Source organism: Tachysurus fulvidraco, chromosome 4 (genome assembly GCF_022655615.1).
Source record: "Tachysurus fulvidraco isolate hzauxx_2018 chromosome 4, HZAU_PFXX_2.0, whole genome shotgun sequence".
NCBI classification, from domain to species: Eukaryota; Metazoa; Chordata; class Actinopteri; order Siluriformes; family Bagridae; genus Tachysurus; species Tachysurus fulvidraco.
In genome coordinates, this window is record NC_062521.1 from 29,690,073 (window position 1) to 29,710,072 (window position 20,000).

General features: G+C 38.5%; 1 protein-coding gene across 1 annotated transcript in view; it reads left to right on the forward strand.

Moving 5' to 3' along the window:
* The window catches only part of tenm3 (teneurin transmembrane protein 3), a 107,292-nt gene that overhangs the window by 19,128 nt on the left and 68,164 nt on the right, over positions 1-20,000 (forward strand). Inside the window, exons 5-8 of the mRNA XM_047812596.1 lie at positions 8,946-9,160; positions 12,848-13,058; positions 16,023-16,124; positions 16,637-16,831. Of these exons, the coding sequence (XP_047668552.1) occupies positions 8,946-9,160; positions 12,848-13,058; positions 16,023-16,124; positions 16,637-16,831 (723 nt within the window). The remainder of the gene's footprint in view (positions 1-8,945; positions 9,161-12,847; positions 13,059-16,022; positions 16,125-16,636; positions 16,832-20,000) is intronic.

The following is a 20,000-nucleotide window of genomic DNA, read 5'->3' on the forward strand; positions in this document are numbered from 1 at the left end:
CTTCCTGGACTTTTTCCTTTTTTCTGTGACATCGCTCCGCATTTTATTCAGGGAGGGATGGCGCTCCACTTCCGGTTTCCCGAGGAGGACGTCGCCTCTCTTCTGTTCTGCGGAGGGTGTCACCATCCCGGTTTTGCCCTTTTTTTTGGTGCACTGCGGCATCGCCCCACACCTGTTCTGGGTACTGTCTTGTGTACTGTCAGGACTCAGCCCGGACTTTTGGCCATGTGCTTCTGTTTATGTTCCGTGTCACGTGTCTGCCCCACCTTTGTTTAATCCTCCCATCTCTACACACCTGTTCCTCATGTGTTCATTGTCATGCCTATTTAACCGTGCCACGTCGCCGATCATCGTCAGTGTACCCTCATCTCTTTTCCTGTCTAGTTCGTCTATGTTCCTGTTTTGTGTTTATTAGTTATTAAACCCTATTTATTTGAAGCTATACTGTCTCTGGGTCTGTCTTCCTCCGTGTGTACATTATGTGACAATAATGTAGGTTTTAATATAAAAAATGATGTTTCTTTACTTTGATTTTATAAAACTTATTTATTCTTACTTGGTTATGCTGCAGTCAGTCAAGAGAAAGACAGACAAAAATTGAAGAAAACCCATGATGCACTGTAACAGCTAGTTTCCAGCTAGTGTACTCCAAGGTAGCCATAATGCACTGGTGATATATTGGGTGTTTGATCTGAATGGCTCATGGCAGACGTTCCTTCAACTTTTGACATTAATGAACACACACACTGACATACACAGACACACACACACACTCTTTCACAGCATGAAGGAGTTTCACAAAGTCATAAAGACCCACTAATGTTCCTCAGACACACAGCACACTGGAGGAGCGGCGAGACCCACGCTGAGAAATCACATCATCGTCATCCTAATGTTTCCCAGACAGAAAGAGAGACAGATGAAGAGGGATAGAAAAGAAAGAATGAAATGAATGAGAGAACACGAGCCGAGATATACCTTGAAAAATGTGTTGTGTCGGAAATTGTACACTGACTCACTAATTCACTATTTATTATAGAGATTCCACAGAGGACAGACACAAGACAGACTCAGAAATACAGTATTTTTATTGTCACAAAGATTTTTAATTTTTTTCTCAAATATTTTTCTGCATCATCTCCATTTTATTCAACACAAGTGTTCAAGCACTTAATGAGTGTGTCTAGGAAAAGACTTTTCTATTTTTCTAATATAAAAATATAACTTTAGAAAAATATTTTAAATATAATTGAATCTAAAATTATCTTTAGAAGGGATATTTAAGTCTAAATGTTGCATTATGGGTATTTTTTTGTTGTTAGAGTGATTGTATTTTTTGCAAAGATTAGAAATGTTTAAGCAAAATTAAAAAGAATTAATGAATATAATCAAAATCACTCTATGTTGTTAAAACGTTATTTTTTTAATGAATTCTTATCCTAATTGTATAAAAATGAAATAAAAAATGTAAGTCGCTGTGGATAAGGGCATCTGATAAAATGCTGTAAATGTATGTGTGTAAATAGTGAGTTTATGCGTGTGTGTAAATAGTGAGTTTATGCGTGTGTGTAAATAGTGAGTTTGTGTGTGTGTAAATAGTGAGTTTATGCGTGTGTGTAAATAGTGGGTTTATGCGTGTGTGTAAATAGTGAGTTTGTGTGTGTGTGTGTAAATAGTGGGTTTATGCGTGTGTGTAAATAGTGAGTTTGTGTGTGTGTAAATAGTGGGTTTATGTGTGTGTGTAAATAGTGAGTTTATGCGTGTGTGTAAATAGTGAGTTTATGAGTGTGTGTAAATAGTGAGTTTGTGTGTGTGTAAATAGTGGGTTTATGTGTGTGTGTAAATAGTGAGTTTATGCGTGTGTGTAAATAGTGAGTTTATGTGTGTGTGTAAATAGAGAGTTTATGCGTGTGTGTAAATAGTGAGTTTATGTGTGTGTGTAAATAGTGAGTTTGTGTGTGTGTGTAAATAGTGAGTTTATGTGTGTGTGTAAATAGAGAGTTTATGCATGTGTGTAAATAGTGAGTTTGTGTGTGTGTAAATAGAGAGTTTATGCGTGTGTGTAAATAGTGGGTTTATGCGTGTGTGTAAATAGTGGGTTTATGCATGTGTGTAAATAGTGAGTTTGTGTGTGTGTAAATAGAGAGTTTATGCGTGTGTGTAAATAGTGGGTTTATGCGTGTGTGTAAATAGTGGGTTTATGCGTGTGTGTAAATAGTGGGTTTATGCGTGTGTGTAAATAGTGGGTTTATGCGTGTGTGTAAATAGTGGGTTTATGCGTGTGTGTAAATAGTGGGTTTATGCGTGTGTGTAAATAGTGAGTTTATGCATGTGTGTAAATAGTGAGTTTCTGCATGTAGATGCATGTGTGTCAATGGTGTAGATGTGTGTCTGTGTGTAAATAGTGTTGTTTCTACAATTATCCAACTGGATGCTCTGAAAAATTAGAGAGTAAAAATCAAACTAAAATTAAAATGTTAAAAACTGTTAGAATAGAAATAGATAATTGATAATGAATGAAAAAAAAATAGACAAAATATACACAGAAAAGCAATATATATATATATATATATATATATATATATATATATATATATATATATATATATATATATATATGTATGTATGTATGTGTGTGTGTGTGTGTGTGTGTGTGTGTGTGTGTGTGTGTGTGTACAGTATATGTGTGAATGTGATTTGGTGAGTTTCTTGTACAGTCTGTATCTTCTCTTCCTGTGTTCTTCTGTAAGGTTATAGCTCTTTACATGTTGTTTCGCAGGAAGTGCTGATGCTGACAGTCTGATCAGACTTGTGCAGTTTATTGTCATGAAATTTCTGAGCAGATACTCTGGTGATTTGTTGCTTGTTTCTTCGATTTGCTTGAGAATTTGATTATGCCTCATAGCCCTGGTCTGTAAATCCGACACTGATTCTCTGAATGGATTTCTGTGGAAGTCGGTATCTTCTGAGGAACAGGTAGAACCCAAACGTATGTCAGCGAATTTTAAACCTGATGCTATGACAATCCTGAAGTAAATATTTGTTCTGTCAAGATTTCAGAACATGCGATATTCCATAAATAAATAAATACAGCAGCACAGTCAGAACTGAAGTAAAAATATATATTTATTTTTCTACTTTTATACGGCTAACATCAGCATGCTGTGCAACACAACCATCAGGATGAAAACATTGCACGCAAAGCCTCCCAGATACAAAGTAAGCACAGTGGTTAGTAGTTTCATCACGTGAAACGCTGACAAAAATATTTTTCTTTCCCCGGATGCTGCCTGAGTCGCCTGGGTCTCATTTGTTTAATGTAATAGCTTTCTAGCCGTCTGCTAAAAAGCGAAGCTGGAAGCAACTTTCATTGATGAGAAATCTTTTTTCCCTTCAAGTCTCCGGCAGCATGTGAATTTTTTTCATGTTTAATGGTAGGCGAGATGTGTGTGTGTGTGTGTGTGTGTGTGTGTGTGTGTGTGTGTGTGTGTGTGTGTGTGTGTGAGAGAGAGAGAGAGAGAGAGAGAGAGAGAGAGAGAGAGAGAGAGAGAGATTAAGGTTAGAGGAAGCTGAAAGGCAGAATGATGGAGTGAGGGACGGCAGATAGCGAGATGAAGAAGAGAGAGAGAAAGGGTTATAAGAAGTTTAGAGGAAGTGAAGAAGCACAGTGAGTGAATGAGAGAGTGGGAAAGAGATGGAGAGATGTTTGTGTTGGTAATGTGGCTATCTGTCACTTCAGGCCGGGTGTTTGCTTAGCGTTTAGCCTCACGCTGTGGCGTCGTTAGAGAGATTGTACGAAAGAGAAAACTTCTCATTCACCTTGTGTGTCCTGTTCTCTCTCTTATCCCATTCTTTTTGTCATCCCTTTCTATCTCTCTCTCTCTCTCTTTCACATCCCTTACTCTATTTGAATCGATGGTGTTAATATTTAAACACGCTCCTCGCCTTCTTTAGCGGCGGTTTTGCTAAAAGTGCCGAGTGCTGAATTACTTCTCTGTAAGTGCGACTCTCCATTATTCTCTCCTGATGTCATATACTCTCTCTCTCTCTCTCTCTCTCTCTCTCTCTCTCTCTCACACACACACACACACACACACACACACACACACACACACACACACACACACACACGCACATACACACACAGGCAGTAAAGTGAAGATATGTAGATGAACAGGTTCAAATGCTCAAAAGTTTGAATGGGCTACTGAGCCAAAAAGGAAAGTGGAGAGGAAAGAAATAAAAAGACACGAAGTGAAGTAAAAGAGTGATAGTGGGGATCTAAAAAAAAAAAGTAGAGATAAAATTGGACAAATAGAGAAGAGAAATAGTAGATGAGAATGAAAGAAAGACAGAATAGCAAAGAAAAGCTAAGATAAAGAGAGTGATTTGGAGGAAGCTAAAGAAAGAAAGGAGGAGAGAAAAAATTAAAAATTAATAGAGGAAGAGGAAATAATGGCAAGGGTTATATACGACATAATAAGGAGAAAGGGAAAAATTTAGAGGAGGTGCGGAGAGGAAAAAAGGCTGGAGAAAGAAAGGATAGAGAGGAGAAAGGAAAGAGGAAAAAGGCTGATGAAAGAGAGAATCAAACACAAGAAAGGAGGGTTGGAGGAGGAAGAAAAATAAGAAATGATTGGTGAAAGAGTGCATAGAGAAAAGTAGAAATTGAAAGAGAGATAAAGAAAGAGATTAGAACAAAGAGAATGAAGAGAAGTGAAGGAGTGAAATTAATTAGAATGAAAAACGCAAAAATGGAGAGCGAGAAAGGAAGACGAAGAAGGGACGACAAAACCCAAGAAGGTGCAAGGAATGGATGAAGAAGTGTGGCGAGGAAAAAGGACGAGACAGAAGGACAAGGGAAGAATGGAAGATGAAGAGAGGAGTGGAGAAAGAATGGATAGAGATGAGGAGAAAAGAGAAGAGAAGCAAGCTTTAGATCTAACAACAAGCAACCACGCACACACACACACACACACACACACACACACACGCACACAGTGTTGAAGTGGCCAGCAGACCTCTGAAACTCCCAAACACCGATCTGCTCCTCGTCCTCGTTTTCCCACTGTGCATCTTCCTGGCACTCATTTTCTATCCCTCGCTCTTTTTCTCTCCCTGAGCAATACCCTGCTGCTGATCAGACCTTCACAGATGGTGTGTTTCTCTCCATTCTCACGCTCCACACGAGCTCCTGTCTACACTCACTGCGTCTCAAGTCACACTTCTGCACGGTTCTAGCTCACATAGAATCCCGGATAACAGACAGAACTAGAACGGCTACGATAGAAAGTTCACCTGCTACTAATACTGATGGCTACCAAGCTAGCATTAGCATTACAGCAAGGAGCGAGCAGATATCAGTGAAATAGAAACTGACACGATTTGTCAGGAAGTTTAGTTAGCATTCGATGTTAAGTGTAAACACAATGTAATTTTAGTTATAAGGATTATTTTTCTAGATATTTACCAACAAATCTGAGGTAAATGTTTTTTTTAATGTATTTTTATACCTGGTTTTCATTACCACTATGCTAATACCAAGTCTATACAACTATACACTAACTAGCAGACTTTAACCAGTAATATTAGCTTATTAAACAGTAATATTGTACTTAATATTAGCTAAATAGTAGTAATATTACATTGTACTAGTATTTTCTTACTAGTTTACCAACACATCTGAGGTAAAAGTTTATATTCCCAATATTTATCTTTTAGTTTAATTGTCATTGAGCATTTCTTTTTGTCTCAATAACAGATTAGTGTCCATATTCTGCCTAGCTAAACGTTCATTTTAAGTGTAAAGAGTTTTTCTTAGTATCTAGTCTTTATTTTAGCATTGATCACATCTGAAGTAAGTGCTAATATCCTCTTATCTTCTTTCTGTTGTTTCTACACTTTTACTTTTTCTCTAATAAAATAAGGAACAGTTATGTGACAGCAAGCTTAATTATCATTTACATCACAGGACTCTTTTCTTCCTAACACATCTGAAGTAAATATTGCGATTCGTAATGATTTATCTTTGTTTCCATTATCACTATGCTATTGCCAATAACTTTATAACTATAGTACATGCTAACTCGCTAAACAGTAATGCTAACTGTACTGTGTATTTCTGTACTAATTTATGCTTGCATTATCACGGGTTTACTTTTTCCTGTATAACAGGCTAATGGCCATGCTCTTCGTAGCTGAACAATCATTTTGAGTGTAAAAAAATAAATAACATATCGATATTTGCAGTGTTTTCATTTCACTTGCCCATAATAAATGACTTAACAGTTAAGTAATAACTAGCTTAACTGTAATTTAGGTCATATCAATCAACACACCAGAGGTAAATGTTCATCAATGATTCTGTGTTGCTTTAACTATTATTTGACACAGACATGCTAATTAAAAAATCTTCAAAAAAAAATAGTTTGTTGTAGTTGAAAGTTTTTTTTCTACTGTTTTGCCAACACACTGGAGGTAAAGTTGATATTCCCAAAATTTTTGTCTTGATTTCATCATCATATCAGATTAGTGTTATTAATGTGCTGGGTTTATAGTGTACTGATTAGTTTCTTAGCAATTTACCAAAACATCTAAGGTCAAAGTTGAAATTTCTTGACGTTTCTGTCTTGTGTCTGTTGCCATAATGATTTTACATTGTAGATAAAAAATACTTAGCAGCCATGTGCTACCGAACTGTGCATTAGTGTTAGTTTATGGTTTCTTTTAAGTAATCCAACAATTTTGAGGTAAATGTTGTTATTCGCAGTGTTTTTCGCTTGTTTCCATAGCCACTGAGAGATTATATTTAGTCAGTTTTCTGAGTATTTTATTAGTAATTTCTCAACATAACTGAGGTAAATGTTGATGTTTCCAATGTATTTGTCTTGCTTCCATCATCACTGGGTCCCCCCGTCCACCCCGTCCACCCTCCTATAACAGATTAGCAGCCATGCGCTCGCTAGTGAACATTTTACTGTATGTGTACTGAGTATTTTGTTAATAATTTACCAACTCATCTGATTTATAAGTCGATATTGCTGATGAATCTGTTTTCCACTCTCATTGAGTTTTAGCTTAATGTGCCAGCTAGCTGAACTGTTAACCAAAGACTTTAGCTAGCTCATGCCCATTGTCCTTGTTTCCTAGTTTCCTAGAAACTGTGTTCTCGGAACTGCAATTACTTGAATGATGAGTGTATTATGCGTTTTCCTCCCAGTGTTGAATAGGAAGCACATGGGAAGTGGTTTTGATGCTCCATTTCCCTCAGAGTTGTTTATATTGCTCATCGCTGAGATCAGCATAAATAAGATGGATTGGAGGTTTATTCTAAAATAAATGTTACAGCGATGTTGCTATAAAATTTTAAGATACGGTCTGAGTCGGTGGGACAGAGTTCTGCCACAACGGGATGGTTTAGTGTTAGCCTGCTAAGCGCTTTATGGAATAATTAATGGTGTATTAATGCCAGCTGGTTTCCATTAGTGAGTGCATGAGCTCAGACTCGTCTGTCTCCTGTAATGCAATATACAGAGACAGAGGGACCAAAAGTCTGAGTCCAACTACCAAGAACTGTTATTTTATTTCATCATGTATTGAAAAGTAATTCAATGATAATTCTCGAACAAGGCTTGGCTGAGAGTTACAAGGAATATAAGATTTAAAGCTTAAAGGACTCCATATCAGGTGTTAGTTGTTAAGGAAACATAATAATAATTAACATTATAAGCTATATTGTCATAACAATACAATAAAATAAAATAAACAAGTCGTATAGTGTGTGGAGACGAGAAGATTCAGACAGGATTGGATCTGTCCCTGTTTTGAATAAAGGCCTCTTGAATAATAAGGAGCGACTGAGGAAAATGTAAAATAAATCGTAAAATGAAAACAGGTTTCAATAATGGACTTAGATTTTTTTTGGACCCGAGTGTCCGTATGTAATCAGACACCATGTGTGATTTCCAAAAAACGCCTCTGAAAAATTACACGCTGGAGAGTCAGGCATTTTTCTCTGAATCCCGGTCTGGGTCAAACCACCGGGCTGGGGTACACATTTAGCAGGAAGTGTGGGTGTGTGTCTGCATTAACGCCATCCAATATAATTCACAAAGCCTCACATGACCTGCTGCTAAGTGTTAAGTCTCAGTTTTTATTTTATGTTGTGTGGGAGAGTAACGAGTTCTGGGCTGAACGGCGCTGTTTATTTAACAAGCTAGCAAGCTAGATATTTTTCTCTCTCACACACACACACGTTTCGTACGGAGTTCTGATACAAAAGTTGAGTAAACTTCAATTCAAGTTCAATTCAAGTTTATTTGTATAGCGCTTTTTACAATAGACATTGTCTCAACTATAAACTATATAGTTATAAACTATCTAAACTATACCTGATGTTTATTTATGTATTTGTGATGTTATGTTATTGTGAGTCATATATTCATTTGAGTCCATATTTAGGATTTTCATTTCATTAGACCTCAACACAGAAAAGTAATCACATTGACTCTCTACAGACTACAGTCACACACTACACACTATACACATTACACACTATAATCACACATTACACACTATAATCACACATTACACACTGCAGTCGCACTACACACATTTTTGAATGAAAAACTACATGTAAAACATTCAATAAAAATATTTAAAATAATAGGAACAAAGTCTCAAAGAATCATATTATTTAAATCATAATTAGTAAATAATAATAATATAAATTAAAATTGGAACTAATAAAAAAGACAATAATAAGAAACACTTCTAACTAAATGTCATTAAAATGCAGAACTAAAGAATAGTGTTTTAAATAAATTTTAGATCTTTTTCTTCAGACGTTTGCTGTAACATTTGTTCTCTCTCTCTCTCTCTCTCTCTCTCTCTCTCTCTCTCTCTCTCTCTCTCTCTCTCTCTCTCTCTCCCCCATCTTTGTGCAGGTAAAGGGGGTGTGTCCAGTCAGGAGAATAACACTATAGACACAGGTGAGGTGGATGTGGGAAGACGGGCGGTGCAGGATGTTCCTCCCGGAATGTTTTGGCGTTCTCAGCTTTTCATCGATCAGCCACAATCGCTCAAGTTCAACATCTCGCTGCAGAGAGATGCACTCGTCGGAGTGTATGGACGCAAGGGCCTGCCGCCGTCACACACACAGGTAACACACACCCACAATCAGAGGAACCACATGCAATAATACACAGACATCCATAACAAATAAATAATCAATTAACATACATGCTGTGGGGTTTAGTCAATAAACGACTCACAAAGTTATTAGCCTCACAAAAGCTAACGTGTTTATTCTAGTGTTAATGCACTGAACCCATTTTCCAAGTCCTGGGTAGTTTACCTAGTAAAATCCTTTAAAAGTAGGTAAAAGTATGTAAAGTGGGCAGATCTCATAGCGAGTATAGATATTTGTGTAACTCGATAATCCTGAATATCATCATACAGTATGTGGTGTCTTAGACAGAGGACAGTCAATCTTATGTACTTAGAATATTAGGCCACTCCCACATTGAGGCCACCCTCAGATTAGTTTGAAGCTGCAGTTTGTGAGTTCTATCACATTTATCATGTTTCTAAGTCATAGTAATGGAAACCTCATCATAAAAATTGTATATTTTAAGTATTTCACGTTTTTTTTTCTGGAAATCAGAAATAAAACGTCATACAGTACACACTACAGTCATACAGTACACACTACAGTCATACAGTACACACTACAGTCATACAGTACGCACTACAGTCATACACTACACACTACAGTTACACACTACACACTACAGTCATACACTACACACTACAGTCATACACTACACACTACAGTTACACACTACAGTCATACAGTACGCACTACAGTCATACACTACACACTACAGTCATACGCTACACACTACAGACATACAGTACACACTACAGTCATACGCTACACACTACAGTCATACAGTACACACTACAGTCATACAGTACACACTACAGTCATACACTACACACTACAGTCATACAGTACACACTACAGTTACACACTACACACTACAGTCATACACTACACACTACAGTCATACACTACACACTACAGTTACACACTACAGTCATACACTACACACTACAGTCATACACTACACACTACAGTCATACATTACACAGTACAGTCATACACTACACACTACAGTCATACAGTACACACTGCACACTACAGTCATACACTACACACTACAGTCATACAGTACACACTGCACACTACAGTCATACACTACACACTACAGTCATACACTACACACTACAGTCACCCAATACACACTACAGTCATGAATACAATACACACTACAGTCATACACCACACATTACACACTACAGTCATGAATACAATACACACTACAGTTATACAATACACACTACAGTCATGAATACCCACTTTCCCTTTCTTAATCCCTTTCTGCTATAAGACTGTTAGCTTATACGAGTTGGCACGTACACAGCAACTTACACACTTGTTGATGTTTATTTTATGTGGTTTGTTTGTTTGTTTATTATTGTGGTTTTGTTTACCTCGAAGCTCAGGAGAAGACAAGGAGTTGTCATGGGGAAGGGAAAGGAACTAATGCTAATACTAATCAATGCTATCAAGATAACTGAAGTTGTCCTTGGTAACTTTAGCTACTTTAGTAAATGGAGTCCACGCTGTGTGACTAGCGCTAGCGTGTCTCTGACTTCAGCGACGTGCAGGCGAGCTGTCACGCCACGAGCAGCCTGTTAATCGAGGTAATTGTCAGCTGAAAGCTCCGTAATGGAAGTCGATACCCAGAGACGCCCCGGTGCCGCTCGGTCCCTTTAGTTGCCACAGATGAATCGATATGTTTCTTTAAGGCTGTACAGAAGGACGGAATGAAGGGATATTGACGGATGAACGGATAAGAGATGGGAGTTAAGTCTGCAGACTCCTCCGCAGGTCGAAACGGCGTCTTTTCTCTTGCTCGTCTCCGTCTGTTTGCTTCCGTCTCATTTTCTTTTCTTTTTTTAAGTTAAGAAAAATGTGTTGTGTGAAATGAGAAAGATGGAGAAACTCGGATAAAACTGTGGGCAGTATTCTGTTTCTCTTTCTCTCTTTGTGTCTCTGTCTGTCTGTCTCTCTCTACTTCTCTCTCTGTTTTGCCTTCTCTCCCACTCTCTGTCTCATTCTCTTGGTCTGCTCTCTCTCTCTCTCTCTCTCTCTCTCTCTCTCTCTTGGTCTGTCTATCTCTATCTGTTCTCTCTCTCTCTCTCTCTCTCTCTCTCTCTCTTACTCTCTGTCATCTCTTTATTTGTATTCTATTGTCAAAGCTGTGTCTGTCTCCTTCTTTCTTTCTCTTTTTCTATCTGTCTATCTACCCCCCCCTTTACATACCTTTGTCTGAAGACAGAAGGAACTGCCTTATCTGAAAAGACTGAACGCTAATCTAGTGAGTGAGAAATCTAACATAGTGAGTGAGAAAGCTAACCTAGTGTGTGAGAAAGCTAACCTAGTGAGTGAGAAAGCTAACCTAGTGAGTGAGAAAGCTAGCCTAGTGAGTGAGAAAGCTAACCTAGTGTGTGAGAAAGCTAACCTAGTGTGTGAGAAAGCTAACCTAGTGAATGAGAAAGCAAAAGCATTGAGTGAGAAAGCTAACCTAGTGTGTGAGAAAGCTAACCTAGTGTGTGAGAAAGCTAACCTAGTGTGTGAGAAAGCTAACCTAGTGAGTGAGAAAGCTAACCTACTGAATGAGAAAGCTAACCTAGTGAGTGAGAAAGCTAACCTAGTGAGTGAGAAAGCTAACCTAGTGAGTGAGAAAGCTAACCTAGTGAATGAGAAAGCAAAAGCATTGAGTGAGAAAGCTAACCTAGTGTGTGAGAAAGCTAAACTAGTGAGTGAGAAAGCTAACCTAGTAAGTGAGAAAGCTAACCTAGTGTGTGAGAAAGCAAAAGCATTGAGTGAGAAAGCTAAACTAATGAGTGAGAAAGCTAACCTAGTGTGTGAGAAAGCTAACCTAGTGAGTGAGAAAGCTAACCTAGTGTGTGAGAAAGCTCATCTGGTGAGTGAGAAAGCAAATCCATAAAGTGAGAAAGCTAACCTAGCATACTGTCATATATAATCACTTTCATCCTGAGGGCTGATAGGGGAGTTTGAAAAAAAAACCCTAAAGTTTGAAGGCAACGAATGCATTAATTTTAATATTCAGTTATTTAAAAAAAAAATCAAGAAGCCTCTCGCTTAATTAGCTACATCTGAACGAAAAGAAACAGTTTGGTTATTTAATTTGTAATGCAATGTCCATAGTGTTTAATAGTCCAGTTAGCGTTAGCACGTGTGTTAGCTTTTCATTGTGATATAATATTTAATTGAGAACAATCGTTCTTTTATTGAAGTCTGAGGAACATTTGAGTGATGCTCAGGTTCATGACAGGTGTGTGTTTGTCTGTTGTCGTACGTTTAATTACACACAAATGAAAGGCTAATTTGTTTAATATAGCGAATAGCATGTCAGTGTAATTGAACATGATTGTTGGTATAATAAGTGGATAATTATCTATGTGGAAATTCTTCACCTTTGTGTTTGTCAGGTTATATTTAGGATTATGGATTAATTATAGACAGTTTAGCATCTAGTCTCTGAGCATTCAGTACTGATTGCGTTACCATGTGTGTTAGCTTTCTAGCATTTGAAATCGCTGGCAAAAAATATTGTTTACATCATGTTTGTCTTCCCTGGAAGTCAGTGCTGTAATGCTAGATGCTAACAAGTAGTAGTTTCTGCTTTCTTTGTGTGTATTTGGTGAGTATGTTATGCTAATATTGCTGTTTGTGTTGTGTTGTTTGTTATAGTACGACTTCGTGGAGTTGCTCGACGGCAGCCGTTTGATCACGAAGGAGAAAAGAGGCCTGGTGGAAATGGAGGGATCTCTAAGGAGAGCGAGATCCGTGAACGTCCACGAGGCAGAGTTCATCCGCTTCTTCGACGCAGGAATCTGGCACATGGCTTTCTACAACGATGGCAAAAACACAGAACAAGTTTCCTACAACACCATCATCATAGGTTAGATAGATCTACGTTTTCATTTATTTATTCTGTTTACTTCAGCTAATCTCCACGTATTGTTCATAGCCATGCTATGCCTCACGGCTTCAGACAGTTCCTTTAGACTCTATAACTATAAACATTTGTGTTTAAAACTCCCAAAATGTCTTCTCTGTCTCAGTGATGATCAATTTCAACAATCCCGAGGGAAACAAAGCTCCAGAAATGTCGTCTTACGTCTTATTTTTCATGTTTATTAGAGAAACTGGCTAATTAGCATTAGGGATCATGTGTCAGTCAGTTAGCTTTGTTATTTTGACATGAGAAATGAGAAAAAGAAAGCCTGCTAGCTTGCGTTTTAAATTTAAATTCGAGGCTGAGTAAAGTAAAAAAAAAAAAAAAAAAACCACACAAAGTATGTAGTAATGAAATTGTAAGTTATAATTTACTGCCTGCTAATGTGGCTAATAATAAAGTAAAATTAGCATCTACTGTTCTGTACTGTGTAGTAACTTCTGTGTGCTTTCTATAATGGATAGTAATAAGGAATCTTGTTAGATTTGGCTAGCATTTAGTGATAAAGAGATGTAATTATTAATATTCTAATTAATAATTTAATTAACACCTGCTAGTAAAAATGTAACGCTAATAATGAAGGAATGCTTGCTGTAAAATACCACAATCATCTTATCTTTCTGCAGTTCTCTCATAAACTAATACAGTAACATGCCTTACAATGAAGCTAGGAGTTAGCATAAAGAATACGTGTTTGGCTTTCTGCAGTTCAAACATAAATAACAAAATATTGGTTAGTGTTTTCCAATAATGGATAGTCATAAAAAAATACTAGGTATTAGCCATGTGCTGCTAACTCTGGCTAGCATTGATGGCCTGAGGAGGCTTTTAAAACACCACAATCTGTTGTGTTATTGAGAACTTTTATGGATTTGGTTTATTGTCATACTCTTGGTTTGTGTGTGTGTGTGTGTGTGTGTGTGTGTGTGTGTGTGTGTGTGTGTGTGTGTGTGTGTGTGTGTGTGTGTGTGTGCACAGGTGTGTGTGTGTGTAATGCTCATCAGAGCTTTATTGATCACCGACTTAAATGCTTGGCAGGCTGCAGCAGGCTTCAAAGCGCTGGTGACCCACAGGCCTTTTCATATGCACCCCCACTCCTTTGTTTCTCTCTCTCTCTCTCTCTCTCACTCTATTTCTCTCTCTTCTCTCTGTCTGTCTTTCGTATGGAGTAATTTCCTTCGATTCGATCACCAGTCCCGACATGGAGGGAAATTAGCAGCGGGACTATAGCGCCCGGACTGCTGCTCTGCGTGTAATAAGTTAACCTTTTGGAAATGAAAATTGATTGTGTGTGTGTGCATGTGTGTGTGTGTGTATGTTGAAATAGAGAAAGCGAGATCCCGAGAGAGAGAGAGGGTAATAACACGGTAATAACCAAGGAAGACAAGCAGGGCGGTTCACTTCATTACATTGTCACTCTGGCCTCTCCAGGACAAACCCCTTTTTCTCCACCACTTAATGAAAATATCGACAGCCTGTGTCATAACTTCCCCTCGTTGCCTCGGCGATGGAGTGAGCCGACGTACAAACAAGTGTGTGTAAACTCGCACGTTGTAGAGTGTCAATACCTGAGCCTGTTCACGATAATGTTGCTTTAAGAGGGATCAGATATTCAGCTTGATAAACTCTTCAAAAGGCCGCTTGGAAATACACACACTGATCGAAAGCTAGCAAGTTTTAGATGCTTATAATTAAGCTAGTAAATCATTTATACGAAAAATGTAATTGATTAGAAACAAGACAGACTCTTTGTGAATAACAGTATTTATATATATATATATATATATATATATATATATATATATATATATATATATATATATATATATATATATAGAATCAGAATATCAGAATATATGTGTGGGGAATTTTCTATATAGTTATTTAGCATTAACTCGTGCTAGCTGTTAAATATTTTTTCCAGAAATCTGTCCAGAATATAAACGTTTAAATAAGATGAAATTGGAAATACGTGATAGAACTAAAATTATGATTTGTTAAGGAGCACGTAGCTTTCCCATGGTAATTAGCTTGTTTGTTCGTTCATAAGGACAATTAGAGTAAACAGTGGAAGTGTAAATAAGAACAAAACACTCGAGAATATTAACATTTACCTCAGGTAAGTTTCTAATTGACTAATTAAATGCTTTATACAAATTAAATTAGAATATATCTAGCTGAAACTTGTCTTTTATAGATGCTGTGTAGACAAACAGCGGAAATAAGACAAACCCAAGTAAGAATATCGACATTTACTTCAGATGTGCTACAAGAAGACAATAAAAAATAATGATCTAGCTAGCACTTAGCATGTCTTTGTTATCTAACAATATGGATGTCTCACAGTGACTGAGCAAATGTATATCTCTAAACAATTATTGTACGGAGAAAAGTAAACATTGTGTAACGATCATGACTACTAAGAGTCTCAAAACAATGTGTTGATTAATGAACACATAACTGTGTGTGTGCGCGTGTGTGTGTTAGCGTCTGTGAGTGTGTGTTTAACAGGTAATAGCTTATTTGTTACTTTGCTTTTGGGCATTGCTTTGTGTTAGCGTGTGTTTGTCATTTCTGGAGACCACTGAGCCGTGTCTATCATCCCGTAGGCTGTGTGTATGTGTGAGTGTGTGTGTGTGTGTGTGTGCGGGTGTGTGCTTTACTTTGTGCGTTAATTGGTAGTAATAGCTCTGTGATTGGTTCATTAAAGCAGCGCCAGCTTCGTCTGCATCACACATCTGCGACATTTAATTAAAGACCTCACAAACCTCACACACTTCACAAAGCCTGCTTATTCACACACCCTACCTCCTCAATTAACGCATCTCTCTCTCTCTTCCTCTCTCTCTCTCTCTCTCTCTCTCTCTCTCTCTCTCTCTCTTTGTGTCTGTCAATTTTTCAACACAGATTCTGTGACTGAGTGTCCACATAATTGTCATGGCAACGGAGACTGTCGTTCAGGAACGTGTCATTGTTTCCCAGGATTCCTTGGGCCTGATTGTTCACGAGGTAACACACACACACACACACACACACACACACACACACACACACACACACACACATGTTGTAATTGGTTTTAGATTGTTATTAGATGGAGTGCAGCTGTCTAGCAGAGCGTTCACTGATTGGATGTAATTAGTGAATCAGCTAGCATTGAGATCTGAACACTCCATCCTGTCTCGTAGAAAAATACAATTAATTTTGAAACAATTTAAAACCAAAGAAATATAAAGAACATTTATAGGCACAATGATAGTAAAAATGAGACAAAGGCATCTTGAATTTCAACATTTACCTCAGACATGGAAGAAAACTTGTAATAAAATGCTCAATATAACTAACACTACAATATAATTAAATTTAGCATCATCGGCTAAACCATGAAGTCTGTGTGAAGGTTTTTTAGACAGATGATATTATAGTTTTATTTCAACAAATTCTTTAGTTGCAATAGACTTTCTTTGTATGTTAGCTTTAGTTGATCAATCACATGATGTTGCCCTTTGACCTTGTTCCAGCTGCGTGCCCGGTGTTGTGCAGTGGAAACGGTCAGTACTCCAGGGGGCGCTGTCTGTGCTACAGCGGTTGGAAAGGCACCGAGTGTGACGTCCCCAACAACCAGTGCATCGACATCCACTGTGGTGGCCACGGCATCTGCATCATGGGGGCGTGTGTGTGTAACGCCGGATACAAGGGGGAAAACTGCGAGGAAGGTAACGCTACAATTCGATTCAATATCTGAATCATGATATTTACAGGGTGGCACGGTGGCTCAGTGGTTAGCGCGTTCGCCTCACACCTCCAGGGTTGGGGGTTCGATTCCCGCCTCCGCCTTGTGTGTGTGGAGTTTGCATGTTCTCCCTGTGCCTCGGGGGTTTCCTCCAGGTACTCCGGTTTCCTCCCCCGGTCCAAAGACATGCATGGTAGGTTGATTGGCATCTCTGGAAAATTGTCCGTAGTGTGAGTGAATGAGAGTGTGTGTGTGTGCCCTGTGATGGGTTGGCACGCCGTCCAGGGTGTATCCTGCCTCGATGCCCGATGACGCCTGAGATAGGCACAGGCTCCCCGTGACCCGAGAAGTTCGGATAAGCGGTAGGAAATGAGTGAATGAATGAATGATTAAAGCACAAAATGCATAAAATGTCATTTTATTACACATAATCTATTTTCCTAGCTTGATTTTTGACGTCAGCCAATAGGATGCAATCAGGGGCGGGGCTTCAGTCAGTGTTGAGGAAATTGATTGTGGTTTTTAGACCACATCCAGAGATACACCATCTCGTTCTGTACACTCACCTTCGAACCTACACACCTCCAGCATCTACTCTATAAACAGATTACTATCCAGCTAGCTGGTTAGCTTGACCCGAGTTAGCTCGGATGAACTGCTAACCATAGTTTGCTGAAAAGAAAGTAAATTTACTTCATCACACCATCAAATTGTTGATTATTTTCCTGAAACAGCATGCCATGAAATTCTGATTACCTTAAACACATTTTTCTGTTCACTCTCAAGCTGAGAGAATATAAATCACTAGAGGATTAGAGAGCGGCTCGAGCGGTGTGTTCTGTTTAAGCCCTCTTATCGGGTATATATTTGGGGATTGATGTTAAAAAAAAAAATCAATCTTCACCCAAAAACACATCTACACCAACCCAGCAGTGCATACCAATGTGTTCTCTAATGAATGACAAAAATGTCCTTGTGAGAGCGACCTTAGTCTGCTTATTGTGCTGCTTATTGTGCTGTTTTGAGTGTTAGTCCAAATGAGCTGCTCTCCACAACCCTCACAACCTGTGTCACACTCAAGAAAGTCACTAGAAGTCACCAGATAAAGTCATAGACTCATTTGCATATTCATTAATGTTCGTGATCCGTTGCGAAAGGTGTTACATGAAGAAAGAAGAGATTCTGAAAATGCTCTAAGAAGAAGAGAACAAAAAATAGATTAGAAATTCTGTCTTATAATAAAAGGAAGTTATCTTTGATCACAGCTCCACAAACACACTACTCAGGTCTTTATAACGTTCTTATTGAGAGCTCAGCAGTGAGGAGCTGGGAAACAAACAAGAAGAAACCAGTTACAGCTGAATAACTTGGTATTATGACTGCAAATGTCACCAAGACAAGAGTTTAAATCCAAGAGCAAAGAATTGTGTGGGTGATCAATGGGCGCAAATAATTATGATCAGTGATTCAGTCAGGAACGATGGTGATCAGTGATTGGCTGATTGGTCATTGGGAACAATGGTGATCGGTGATTGGTCACGGTAACAATGGTGATCAGTGATTGGTCACGGTAACAATGGTGAATAGTGGTTGGTTGTTAGGAACAATGGTGATTAGTGATTGGCTGATTAGTCATTGGGAACAAAAGTGGTCAGTGATTGGTTGACAGGAACAATGGTGATCAGTGATTGGTCACGGTAACAATGGTGATCAGTGATTGGTCACGGTAACAATGGTGATCAGTGATTGGTCACGGTAACAATGGTGATCAGTGATTGGTCACGGTAACAATGGTGATCGGTGATTGGTCACGGTAACAATGGTGAATAGTGGTTGGTTGTTAGGAACAATGGTGATTAGTGATTGGCTGATTGGTCATTGGGAACAATAGTGATCAGTGATTGGTCACGGTAACAATGGTGATTAGTGGTTGGTCATTAGGAACAATGGTGATTAGTGATTGTCTGATTGGTCATTGGGAACAATGGTGATCGGTGATTGGTTGACAGGAACAATGGTGATCAATGATTGGTCACGGTAACAATGGTGATTAGTGGTTGGTCATTAGGAACAATGGTGATTAGTGATTGTCTGATTGGTCATTTGGAACAACAGTGATTAGTGATTGGTTGGCAGGAAAAATAGTGATCAGTGATTGGTCATTAGGAACAATGGTGAATAGTGGTTGGTTGTTAGGAACAATGGTGATTAGTGATTGGCTGATTGGTCATTGGGAACAATGGTGATCGGTGATTGGTTGACAGGAACAATGGTGATTAGTGATTGGTCACGGTAACATTGGTGATTAGTGGTTGGTCATTAGGAACAATGGTGATTAGTGATTGTCTGATTGGTCATTGGGAACAATGGTGATCGGTGATTGGTTGTTAGGAACAATGGTGATTAGTGATTGTCTGATTGGTCATTGTGAACAATGGTGAATAGTGATTGGTTGTTAGGAACAATGGTGATTAGTGATTGTCTGATTGGTCATTGGGAACAACAGTGATTAGTGATTATCTGGCAGGAAAAATAGTGATCAGTGATTGCTCACGGTAACAATGCTGAATAGTGGTTGGTTGTTAGGAACAATGGTGATTAGTGATTGGCTGATTGGTCATTGGGAACGATAGTGATCAGTGATTGGTAGTTAGGAACAATAGTGATCAGTGATTGGTCGGCAGGAAAAATAGTGATCATCTGCTGAAACTCTTAATAAAGTCAATACAGGACTCCTAAAAGTTTCCAAATCTAGTGAAAAAATCACCAAGTTGCTTCAGTCAGGTCTCATTTCCTGATGATGAAATTGGGTAAAATCCTTGAGGCTAAGTTCTGCTCCTGAAGTCTGCATTTTCCCTCATGTGAAACTCTTTTAAAATCTCAGTTAGGTTGACTAAAGCAAGGGGGAATGAGAGGCAGTGACCACTCAAGGTCAGACTAGCAGGATTAGTGTGTTAGTCGTGGGTTGTATCCAAAAGATAGGTCTCAAGAAGCATGAATTAACATTTCACACCTCCGTTTGACTCCAGGAAATCCCTGGTGATTAGCTGAGGTTAGATGAAGGAAACAGCTTTGAGGACAGTTCCTCTAATTCCTGAAAGCTCCTGAGCGGGAACTCTTTGAACTGACATTTTCGCTGTGTTGGTCCTTAG